This window comes from Lontra canadensis, unplaced genomic scaffold (assembly GCF_010015895.1).
Source record: "Lontra canadensis isolate GAN:19392208 unplaced genomic scaffold, GSC_riverotter_1.0 scaffold25, whole genome shotgun sequence".
Classification (NCBI taxonomy): Eukaryota; Metazoa; Chordata; class Mammalia; order Carnivora; family Mustelidae; genus Lontra; species Lontra canadensis.
In genome coordinates this window covers 409,717-421,167 of record NW_022631019.1, presented here as the reverse complement: position 1 = coordinate 421,167, position 11,451 = coordinate 409,717, and the positions used below count along the sequence as shown (strand labels likewise).

Here is an 11,451-nt window from a genome sequence, read left to right as displayed (position 1 = left end):
GGGAGCGGCCGGGCCGGGAGCGGCTGGCGGGCGGGCGGGCGGGGCGCAGGCCGGCAGCGGGGAGGCGCCGGCGTCCGAGCCCCGCGCCGGGCCGGGAGCGCCGCGCGGGCCCCGCGCCGCCGCCGCGCCATGGCGGAGACCAAGATCATCTATCACATGGACGAGGAGGAGACGCCGTACCTGGTCAAGCTGCCCGTGGCGCCCGAGCGCGTCACGCTGGCCGACTTCAAGAATGTGCTCAGCAACCGGCCCGTGCACGCTTACAAATTCTTCTTCAAGTCCATGGACCAGGACTTCGGGTCAGTGGGCCGTGGGGGCCTGTGCGCGGGGACGGGTTTCCGCACCTGTCCGCGCCCGGGCAGGGCCTTGGGGAGTCTTGGGACTGTGACCGGGCGCCGTGCCTCAGCTCCCCGGCGGTGCCGCGCGTCCAGCCTGGCTGTGCCCTGAGCTGGGGACGCCTGGGGCCCTGGCTGCCTGCCCAGGAGCCTGGGAGCGCTGGGCGGTGGGGAGGCGAGGGTCCTCGTTTCTCCACCCGCTCTGAGCCGGGGCCTGTGTGGCTGAGTGTGTTGACTTGCCGGTGGTCAAGGTCCGTGGCCCAGGGTGAGCTTGGCGCTTGTCAGACTCAGGTTCCCCTGCCCCCCTTCTGTGGAGGGCAGGTGCTTATAGGGCTGACCTGAAGGGCGTGTGGTTCATGGGGCCTGGGGTCAGAGGAATGTGGGGGTGGGGTGGGGGGAGGAAGGGATGAGGGCAGGGTCCTAGCTGCCCAGTGGGTCCACTGTAATTAGCATGGGGGAGAAAGGTGATCTCTAGCGGGCACAGATTTGTCTGTAGGAGTCTGCGGAAGTTTCCAGAGGCTCAAGAGAGCCTCTCTCTGGATCCCTCCTCCAGGGTCCTGAGGGCAAAGCAGAGGTTGAGGATCACTAGGGACCATGGGTTGTCACCCCCCCCACCCCCGCCTGGAGGGCGCTCTCTGTTGGGCCTCTGTGCTTGTTGAGCCGCATAGTACTTGGGTTCCCGGGAGCAGCCTGGACCATCTGCTGACGCCAGAAGCCTCTGGGTCAGTGTCCCCAGGTCCAGCCTTAGTGGTGGCTGTCTTGGCTGAGGGGACTTCCCGCTTGCACTGGGCAGGGCCTCTGGGACGGTGAGCAGGAGGCCGGCTGTACGCTTGAAGCTCTGAGGCCTGACCCAGCACAGCCGTGAGTAACTTGAGTCCCCAGCTCAGCAGTGCTGGGGGGGTGGGGTACTTAGAGGCCTCGTGGGCTGAGCAGGTGTGCCTGGCCGCCCTCAGGCAGCCCGTGTCCTTGTGTGTGACTGTGTCTCGGGACTTTGACATTGAGGCCATTTCCTGGATTCTCTGGTTTGCATGGACCCTGGGCAGCCCCAGGTCAGGTCAAGTAGGGGCCATTCAGCAGTTCTCGGGGGGGGCCTGAGGGAAGTTTGGACAATTAGACTTTCTTGTTATCCACCGCTACTAGGGAGGGGCAGAGAGGGAGCGTGCATTCTCGGCAACCCTGGGTGGGCTGGGCAGTGGCCCACCATGAGAGGGGTAGCCTCAGATCAGGGGCTGTGAGGACCACCCTTGTGAGCCTGGGCCTCCTGCCCCAGCCTACCATCCCACTGTAGGCCAGGCCTTGAGTTCCCCGAGCCTCTGTTCCCAGCCATGGTTGGCCACTTAGTAAGGGAAAGGGGAGTCTGAGGTGTGGCCCTGGCCACCTGCTCTGCGCCGGGTCCCACTCCCATCTTTGGCCGAGTGAGTGGGGGGTCCTGTGCCTACCTCCCACTTTTCCCGTGCAGGTCACAGCAAAGCTAGGGAAGGTCCCTAGGGCTATGGTGGGCTGGCCCAGAGGTGCCAAGCTTTGGCTCTGGTGAGCGGTGGCACGGGGAGGAGTCTGGGGCCAGCTTTTTCACTGTGAGGCAGAGGTTGGAGTTCCTTGCTACTGGGGCTGCCTTGCTGATTCCAGGCCTGGATAGACTTGGCACTTAGCTCATCTGCCTGGCAGCAGCCCGGGTACCTCCATCTCTGGGCCAGGAGCTCTGGTCTCTGAAGCCCTCTGTCTGTGGGTGGCGGGGCAGGGGGTGGGGGCTGGGCCTGACCCAGCCTCCCTGGGCGAGTGCCCACTCTGCCCTCTGCAGCCGGTCCATCTGGGCTCAGCGCCCCCAGTGGTGTTGGGAGGGTCCAGAGAGGCACCCTCGGCACGTATGGCAGGGTGTAGAGGACTGTGACCCCCTTGTCCTGGAGCTTGCAGGACCACGGCCTGGGGTCAGGAGGCGGGGGGCTTTGGGGGGGAAGGGGCAGCCAGAGGCACAGTGGGAACTGAGGATCCCTGACTTGTGGGGGCATGGGGGGCTTTCTTCGAGATCTCCTTTGTCGTGTATGAGCTTGCTCTGCCATCTTCCTGCTCCATGGCAGGAGTTTCGTGGGGGGGACCTTGTGCCTCTGAAGATAGGCAAGGGTTGGCCTATGGCACGCTGTGGCCTCTGGGAGCCCTGGGGGTCCCCTTGTGGCTGTGCTTGGCTCTAAGGGCCCTGCTCTGGGCAGATTCCTTGCCAGGGCGAGTCTGCGGGGGTGGCGGGCGGGGCCGGACAGCCACAAGTTTGAGGCTAACTGGGATCTCGCCAGGAATTTTGAGGTTGGGGGCGTGGTGCCGGGGGGGGTGCCCCTGGGTGGGCTCCCCGAGGGTCGGCAGAGACTGTTTCCGAGGTCTGTTTTTCCCCTTGGTGAGGCCCGGCCAGGGAGGGAGCCCCAGAGCTGTTCGGAGGCATTTCCCCCATGCTCCACTGAGGCCTCCCCTGCCCTTGGCTCTGCCTGGAGCTCCCAGAGATTATGCTGGGTAGTGGTGGGCAGCATCGTGCATCCTGAGGAAGGCACCTGTGCCCTTGTCCTGGAGGCTCTGGCACCCCCCCACCTGCTGGCTGTTTTGGCCTAACTGGGTGGGGGCCTTGGTGCCCCACCCCCCGCCCCGCTGCTCCAGGCCTCAAGTGGAAGGCGGGATGTCCTGTTGCGCTGGGCTGGGGAACTTGGGTTCCTCTGGCAGGGGAGCAGGGACTCTGGGCTCTGGGGGCTCATTTATGCAGGGGTGAGGGGCACAGAGGCTCGGGCAGCCCTGGGTGTTTGGTCACCTGGAGGCCCTGTCCAGGTGGGCCATCGGCCGCTGGGGGGGCCAGGCAGGCTCTGTGCAGTGAGGGCTGGGAGCTCATCTGCCAGCCCCAGGGTGAGTCAGAAAGGGCAGGGGCTTGGCAATGGCAGGGGAAGTCGGGCCACCTGGGCCACGGAACAGGAACCAGGTCCTTCCCGAGTCTTGGCTGCTGCTTTCACTCCCAGCCTGTGCTCTCAGCCTGCTGGGCCCCCAGGAGGACTGGCTGCCTGGCTGTCTGTTGGCTGCAGCTGGCAGAGCCCCAGGTGGTGCTAGGCCCCCTTAGGTCTTCTTCTGGTGGCCCCCTCTTGGGGGACCTCCGCTGAGTCCCGGGCTGGGTCCCAGGCTCCCCAGGGAGCTTGTTGTGTTCAGCTGTGGTGTCTGCATTGGTTGGAGCACCAGATACAGGGGCTTCTCTTCCTGCTGCTTGCCCACCTCTCTGCTCCCTGCATGGCTGGCACGCAGAGGGGTGTGTCAGAGGGTTGCTGCGGGATACTGGCAGGGTGCCCCCTCCGGTCCTGGCTGGCCCTGTCTCTCCTGTCTTCTGAGGCCTGAGTGGTGGGTGGTGGACCTGGGCCTCGCTCACTTGGAGGAGTGTGGTGTGCCCGCCCGGTGGAGGCCTCCTGCCACCTGTTCTTGCCCAGGACTGGCAGAGTCCCGGTGTCCAGGCTCAACAGGTCACAAGGCTGCTTCCTGCCTGTTCTCCTGGCTCCTGTTTTTCTACCGGGCCTGAGTCCCCGGTGTGGAAATCCCACTGTGTTGGGCAGGGCTGGGCTCAAGGAGGGTAGGGCGTCGGGGTGCCTCCTGCTGCAGGCCTGGCCTTGTCTGCCCTGATCCCTGGGCCTCAAGGAGGCCACAGTGTGGGGTGCATCTGGGCCATAACCTTTGCCTGCCCCTCCTCCCGGCCCTTATGAACCATGCTGGCTGCTTCTTTCCTCAGCCCTTTGGATCTGACAACTGACCCTATGTCCCACCTGTGTCTGACCACAGTGTCGTTGGCTTACCACCCCGTTAGCGTTGCTTTGGCTTTCTGTGTCCTGCCTGGGTACCGTCCCCACCCCCACACCACCAGGCCAGGGGCTGGTTGCTGGCCTCTGGGGCTGGGACTTCTCAGTGGGCCCAGCAGCCTGTGCCTGGCTGTCCTTTCAGGCCTTGAGTTGGGCTGTTGCCGAGAGTGGGGTCTGCTTCTGTCTCCATGGCCAGGTGGACGGGCCAGGCGGGTGGTGGCCTGCCCTCCGTGTGCACGTACAGGTTTGCGTGCCCTCCTATCGCAGTCTGCCTGTGCTCGTGTGGTCTGCTTATGCTCACGTCTGTATTGAGGCCTGTTGTGAATCAGGCCCTGTTCTGGGGTGGGGCTGGGTCTGGGGGGTGGGGAGGTGCAGAGAAGAAGCCAGACAGAGCCCCGCTGTCGTGGAGCCGCACTCCGTGGGGCACAGAGACACAGAGCAGGGCAGACGCTTGCATTATAGGGGTGATGAGGTGACCGTCTGCCACTCGAGGGTCGGGAGTTTGGACCTGCTTCTTGATCTGGGCCCTGGGAGGTGTCCACAGAAGGATGACAAGGGTCCCCAGATGGGATTGCTGCAGGCAGGGGCATCCACACAGACTGACGTCTGGGCATGTGGCTGGACAGCCTGGGCTGGCATGTACCCTGGATGAGAGTGTGGGGGCATCTTCCCTCCAGAGCCCGCTGGTGGGAGCCAGCCCTCCTGTAGGTGGCCTCACGGCACTGTCTGTCCGCAGAGTGGTGAAGGAGGAGATCTCTGATGATAACGCCAAGCTGCCCTGCTTCAATGGCCGTGTGGTATCCTGGGTGAGTCCATGGGATGTTGGCAGAAGGGTACTTGGCTAGGGAAGGGGCTGGGCTTGGCTGAACCCGTGTGGGTAGCGGGTAGGCCTGCAGGCTGGCGGGTATCCCTGAGCCGTTGCTGTCCTCTGCAGCTGGTCCTGGCCGAGGGCGTACACTCAGATGCCGGGTCTCAGAGCACTGATGGTCACACAGACCTGCCCCCACCTCTTGAGAGAACGGGCGGCATCGGGGACTCCCGGCCACCCTCTTTCCAGTAAGGACGGTGCGGGGCTGGGGGGGGCTGAGCCTGGTGGTCCTGAGGGGCCTGCTGCCTACCAGGCCTGTCAGGGGAAGAGGTAACTAATCAGGGACCCATGGTCAGTAGAAAGTGGTCAGTGGAGGAGGGGTGGGCAGGGAGGCCCAGTCTGGGCAGGTGTGTGGGTGGGAGAGGAGGGAAGGAGCCGGGAGGGTGTTGCAGTGTAGGCAGTGCAGACTGCCCCAGCCCACCCTCTCTTGTGGGCACAGCCCCAACGTAGCCAGCAGCCGCGATGGGATGGACAATGAGACGGGCACGGAGTCTCTGGTCAGCCACCGGCGGGAGCGAGCCCGACGGCGGAACCGTGAGGAAGGTAATGAAGCCGCACCCTAGACATACCCAGGACCCCATGGTGCACCCTACGACCCTGCCTCCTCCCAGTAGTGCCCCCAAACCAATGGAGGTCCAAGAGTGGAGGTCCTAGGCCTGTCTGCCCAGGACCCCAGGGACACTTGCCCGCCCCCAGCAGCCCCACCGTCACCTGGTGGGCTCCCAGGTCAGTTGGTGCTTGAGGCCACATAGGGAACTCCATGGCCAGCTCTCCTACTTGCTGTCCCCACAGTTGCCCGGACCAATGGGCACCCAAGGGGGGACCGGCGGCGAGACCTGGGGCTGCCCCCCGACAGTGCCTCTGCGGTTCTGAGTAGCGAACTCGAGTCTAGTAGCTTCATCGACTCCGATGAGGAGGACAACACAAGCCGGTGCGTGGGTGTGTGCATGCGGGTGTGTGTACAGGTGCTATAGGTGTGCGTGGGTGTTACAGGTGTGTGTGGATGTGTGTGCACATGGATGTGTGCGCGGGTGTTACAGGTTTGCGTGGGTGGGTGCATCCAGATGTGTGTGCAAGCATATCCCAGGTGTGCACAAGCATGCCTGTGTGTGTCATGGGTGTGCCTGCAGGGCATGTGTGTGCACATGGGTGTGTGAGCAGGTGTGCACAGTCCTGTCGCATGTGGGTATGCAGATGTGTATGGGTGTGTGTGCACATGCGTGGGGGTGTGTGATTCCAGGAGTGTATATATACATGGACGGGTGTGTGCACGTGCACATGGGTTCCACAGTGTTTGTGTGTTCATCTGGCCTGAGTGGTGCTGCACGAGGTGCGGAGCTGGTACGTGTCATGTGGGTCGGGTCGTGTCCGCGCCAGAGCTGAGCCTAATCTTGGGCAGACTCTACCCCAGCTCGTCCCAGGCGGACCTGGCTGGGGGTGTCCAGGGAGCCGGCACCTGGGTGCCCTGTCCTCCGCCCCGCCCCTGCCTTGCAGTCCTGGGCCAGGCCCCTAACCTCCCCGGCCCCTCCCCTCCCCCAGCCTGAGCAGCTCCACGGAGCAGAGCACGTCCTCGCGGCTCATCCGGAAGCACAAGCGGAGGCGACGGAAGCAGCGCCTGCGGCAGGCGGACCGGGTAGGTGGTGGCGGGGCAGGGGGTGGGGGTGGGGCGCCCCATGAAGCCCCTGCCCCATGGCCCTCACTTGGGTTGCCCTGCAGGCTTCTTCCTTCAGTAGCATCACGGACTCCACCATGTCCCTGAACATCATCACCGTCACTCTCAACATGGGTGAGGCCTTCTTGGGGTCCCCCGCGGGGTGCTGGGTCCCCTGGCTGGGCTGCCCCCCTCAGGGGACGCCTGCTCACCCCTCGCCCCTGCAGAGAGGCACCACTTCCTGGGTATCAGCATCGTGGGCCAGAGCAACGAGCGGGGCGACGGCGGCATCTACATCGGCTCCATCATGAAGGGCGGGGCCGTGGCAGCCGACGGGCGCATCGAGCCGGGGGACATGCTGCTGCAGGTGTGGGGCTGCGGGGAGGAGCTGGGGGTGCCGCGAGGCCAGCTCACCGAGCCGCCACACTGAACCCCTCACCCCCCAGGTAAACGACATCAACTTCGAGAACATGAGCAATGATGACGCTGTGCGGGTGCTGCGGGAGATCGTGTCCCAGACGGGGTGAGGTGTAGGGGCGGGCAGGGGCGTGTCTGGGGTCCCTGCGGCTTCGCCTGTGTGACCCGCTGCACCCCACAGGCCCATCAGCCTCACGGTGGCCAAGTGCTGGGACCCGACCCCCCGGAGCTACTTCACCATCCCGAGGGGTGAGTGACCCTGCAGGGCTGCTGCGGGAGGGGGGTGAGGGCACCTGCCCAGCCTCAAGGTCCTTTCCTCTGTGCCTCTGTGCTCCATCGTGTGCTGCCATCCATCCGTCTGTCTGTCCGTCCATCCATTACCACACGGCGGCCACCCAGCTGACCCGGTACGGCCCATCGACCCCGCCGCCTGGCTGTCCCACACGGCGGCGCTGACCGGAGCCCTGCCACGCTACGGTACGAGCCCCTGCTCCAGCGCCGTCACGCGCACCAGCTCCTCCTCACTAACCAGCTCTGTGCCCGGCGCTCCACGTAAGTGGCAGCTCAGGGGAGCAGGGACCCGAGGCCCAGGGCGCCCACCCAGCACTGTTGCAGCGGAGGGCCTGCCCATGGATGGATGTGGCTGACACGTGTGGTCTGCCCTCACGCACGCCCTCCTTCCAGCTGGCTGGCCATGTGGTGGGGATGAAAGATGCCTGGAGGGGTCAGGCCAGCCCTGGGGACCCCCAGAGAGGAGAGGCAGGGCTTGCGCCTGGCCCCCACCCGGCTTTCCTGCAGCTAACACAACGAACAGCCCTGAGCGAGCGGAGTTGGGGAGGGGAGGAGGCCTCTCCCTGTGGGGCTCTGGTCTGCAAGGGCGGGGGTGGAGTGGGGGCGTGGCCTCACCTGGGTTTGGACCCAAGATCCTGACAAAGCATCTGCAGGGTTAGGGGACAAATACCTGAACCCCCCTTGCTCCCCACCCCTGTGAGGTCTGTGCTGTGGTGGGATTGGAGCCCACAGTCGCTGGATAGCCTCATGGCCTGGGCTCTGTGACCACAGACCTGACCCAGAGCTGGGTCCCCACGGTGGGCCCCGCGGCCCATCCCAGCCCTCCTTGCCATTGGCTGCTCAGGGCTGAGGGCGGGGGCTGTGCCTTGCAGAACTGGAGGAGACGCCTCTGACGGTGAAGAGTGACATGGGGGCCGTGGTGCGTGTCATGCAGCTGCCAGACTCGGGCCTGGAGATCCGAGACCGCATGTGGCTCAAGATCACCATCGCTAACGCCGTCATCGGTGAGGGGTGCCATGGGGCTGGCTCCAGGCGGGTGGGCTGGGACCCCAGGCTCTGGGCCCTAATGCGTGCTCCGGGTCAGGGGCGGACGTGGTGGACTGGCTGTACACGCACGTGGAGGGCTTCAAGGAGCGGCGCGAGGCTCGCAAGTACGCCAGCAGCATGCTGAAGCGGGGCTTCCTGCGGCACACGGTCAACAAGATCACCTTCTCGGAGCAGTGCTACTATGTCTTCGGAGACTTGTGCAGCAGTGAGTGGGGGGCTGCGGGGCGGGGGTCCCCCGAGGGCCCACCCACACTGCCCTCACCCGCCCGCCCCTCCTGCCAGATCTCGCAGCCCTGAACCTCAACAGTGGCTCCAGCGGGGCCTCGGATCAGGACACGCTGGCCCCCCTGCCCCATCCGGCCGCCCCATGGCCCCTGGGTCAGGGCTACCCCTACCAGTACCCAGGCCCCCCCGCCCTGCTTCCCACCTGCGTACCAGGACCCTGGCTTCAGCTATGGTAGCGGCAGTGCAGGAAGTCAGCAGAGTGAAGGTGAGAGCCTGCTGGGTGCCCAGCTCCCCACTGTCCCTGCCGCCTGGCTCTGCTGTGTGTGCCCGCCCCCCTGCCCCGTGCGCTCCTCCCTGCTCTGTGCTGAGGCCCTGGGTGAGCTCCTTCTGGAAGGGGTGAGTGGTTCAGGAGGATGGGGAGAACTCTGCAGACTTGGGGGCTGTGTGTCGCGGGGGTGCTGATGTTCCAGGTGCAGCAGAAGCAAAAGGCCAGGAGATGGGCTGGGGAAGGACGGCAGAGAGGTCCCAGGACATGATGGAGGACAGACCTCTGCCCCCAGCACCTGCAACCTGGCCTGGAGCCAGAGGTGGACAGTCCCACAGACAACTGGGGACCCACCCTAGGATGTATGGAGAGCTGAGCAGGAAGCTCAGGGGCGTCCCTGAGGAGGGGGCTTGTTAGAGGAGTGGCCTGAGGCTGTTGGTGTCACTGAAGCCAGGGGACAGAGGTCAGGCAGCCAGCCTGGTAGAGGCCAGTAGGGATGGGGGAGAGAGGAGAGCAGGTCAGAGGGCAGTGGTGGCCCAGAGGAAGCTAGTGCTGGGCACCTGCAGATCCTGGACAGGCCCAGCTGGTGGCGGCATGCGCCGCAGGCGGGAACGGGTGTCCGGGCCAGGCCTACTGTGTAACTCGTGCTATCCCTTGCTTTGTGCTGAGCAAGCCTTAGACTGAAGGACTAGCGGAGTGGACCCTCCGGGCCGGTAAGCCAGGGTCCCGCCCGGCGTCCCTCTCAGCATGTTCCCGGTCAGCTGGCCTTCTCAGGGTCCCCGCTCTTCCTGGGAGCCCAGGACGGGGGCCGAGCTGAGTAGCTGGCCAGGGCCTTGGGGCTGGACGGAAGGTGGGTCTTGGGGGTGGGGGGCCCAGGATGGCTAATGGGAGCACCGGGCACATGGGGCCTCGCTTGGGCCTCAGGCTCTCAGCTACAAGATCAGGCATTGGGGTGAGATGGGGGCCCTGAGCTGGCCCCAGAGTGTCCCTGCCTGCCTGCCTCTGCTCGCCCTGCCTCCCCCCTCCCCCCGGCCTGCTGCTGCTGCTGCTCTTGCTTCTCTGAGTGGGGCCAGCCCTGCTCTCCTTTCTGCATGGCTGCCCCCTCCCACACCCACCCTGCTTGAGACCACCAGGTTCTGTCTCTGGTTTCCCTGGCAATGGCCGGTTATCCTGGCAGTGATGTGGCATGACACTGAGCATCTCATTCCTGTCCCCTGTCCTCGACTCCAGGAAGCAAAAGCAGTGGGTCCACCCGGAGCGCTGGCGGGAGCAGCCGGCGGGCACTGGGCCGTGAGAAGGAGCGCCGGGCGGCTGGAGCTGGGGGCAGTGGCAGCGAGTCGGACCACACGGTGCCGAGTGGGGTCGGTGGCGGCAGCCGGCGGGAGCGTCCGGCTAGCCAGCTCAGCCGGGGCGGCAGCCCACACAGCCAGGCCTCGGCTGCTGCCCCGGGGCTACCCCCACTGTATCCCTTAACAAAGGCTTACTCAGTGGTGGGGGGGCCCCCAGGGGGGCCGCCTGTCCGGGAACTGACTGCTGTTCCTCCAGAGCTGACAGGTAGCCGCCAGTCCTTCCAGAAGGCCATGGGAAACCCCTGTGAATTTTTTGTTGACATCATGTGACTGAGGAGAGAGTGCCTTCAGCTCGGCCCGAGGTGGGGAGCCGGTGGTCCTGCCCGCTCCTGCGGAGGGCATCGTCTCTGGGGCTCACGTGAGCTTGCCTTATGGGTGGCTGTCCTGGGTCAGGCCAGCCTGCGCTTCCATGCACGCAAGGGTCCATGTCCGGGGGCCCAGGCCTGGACAGAGTGGGAGCAGCTGGGCGAGGGGCTGAGGGCAGCCCAGACCACCACGATCTGAGGTCAGCAGTCCGTCCATTCCTATTTGGAGCAGCTTGTGTCCGTGCAGACCCTGTGCCCTTGGGGTGTGCCTCAGGGACCCCCCCACTTGTCTAAAGAGTGGTGCACAGAGCCCCAGACTAAGCTGAGGAGTGGCTACTGGGCCTGCGCCCCCTCTTTGCTCAAATCACAGGCCCCACCACTCTTGCCTGGGCTGGGTTGGCCTTTCTTGAAGGTGGAATCAGAGTCCCCAGGCTCCTCTGTGGATGCCCAGGGTAGGGATCTAATTTATTTATTTATTGCCTGGCCTGTGTGCTCTGGGGGAGGTGGTGGCCAGCACCCCCCCCCCACCGGGTCTCAGACTGAATGCAGGGACACAGGTCCCATCCGAAAGTGGGAGGGTTGGCGAGGGGGTAGATGGGAGGGGGACGTGTTTCGGCTGGTGGTGGTGGGGATGTGACCCTGAGGGGCAAGGGGCCCGGATGCACACAGCTGCTGCAGGGGCAGGGTGCGGGGAAGAGGGGGTAGCCAGCCCACTCCTCCTTGCTGCCCTTGGGTGGCTGCCCACCCTCTCACGCCGCTTCCTTCCTGGCGTTTCTGGCCTGCACACATCTGCGCTGTAGATACTGTATCAAGTCGGAGTGTCCGTCCAGATAGTTAATAGAGCTGCTTCTGTGTAAATGCTATTTTAAAGACTAAAAAGCATTTAATTTTA

General features: G+C 65.0%; 1 protein-coding gene across 1 annotated transcript; it reads left to right on the top strand.

Annotated features, from left to right (window-relative positions):
* The first annotated feature begins 38 nt into the window (after positions 1–38).
* Positions 39–11,451, top strand: DVL1 (dishevelled segment polarity protein 1). The gene is given in 16 exon segments (XM_032863128.1): positions 39–299; positions 4,878–4,947; positions 5,076–5,197; positions 5,449–5,552; positions 5,802–5,940; positions 6,549–6,642; positions 6,726–6,795; positions 6,888–7,027; positions 7,107–7,183; positions 7,259–7,326; positions 7,477–7,629; positions 8,241–8,372; positions 8,453–8,620; positions 8,698–8,822; positions 8,824–8,905; positions 10,136–11,451. Coding segments are annotated over 16 exon segments (2,103 nt in total). The 5' UTR covers positions 39–129; the 3' UTR covers positions 10,525–11,451.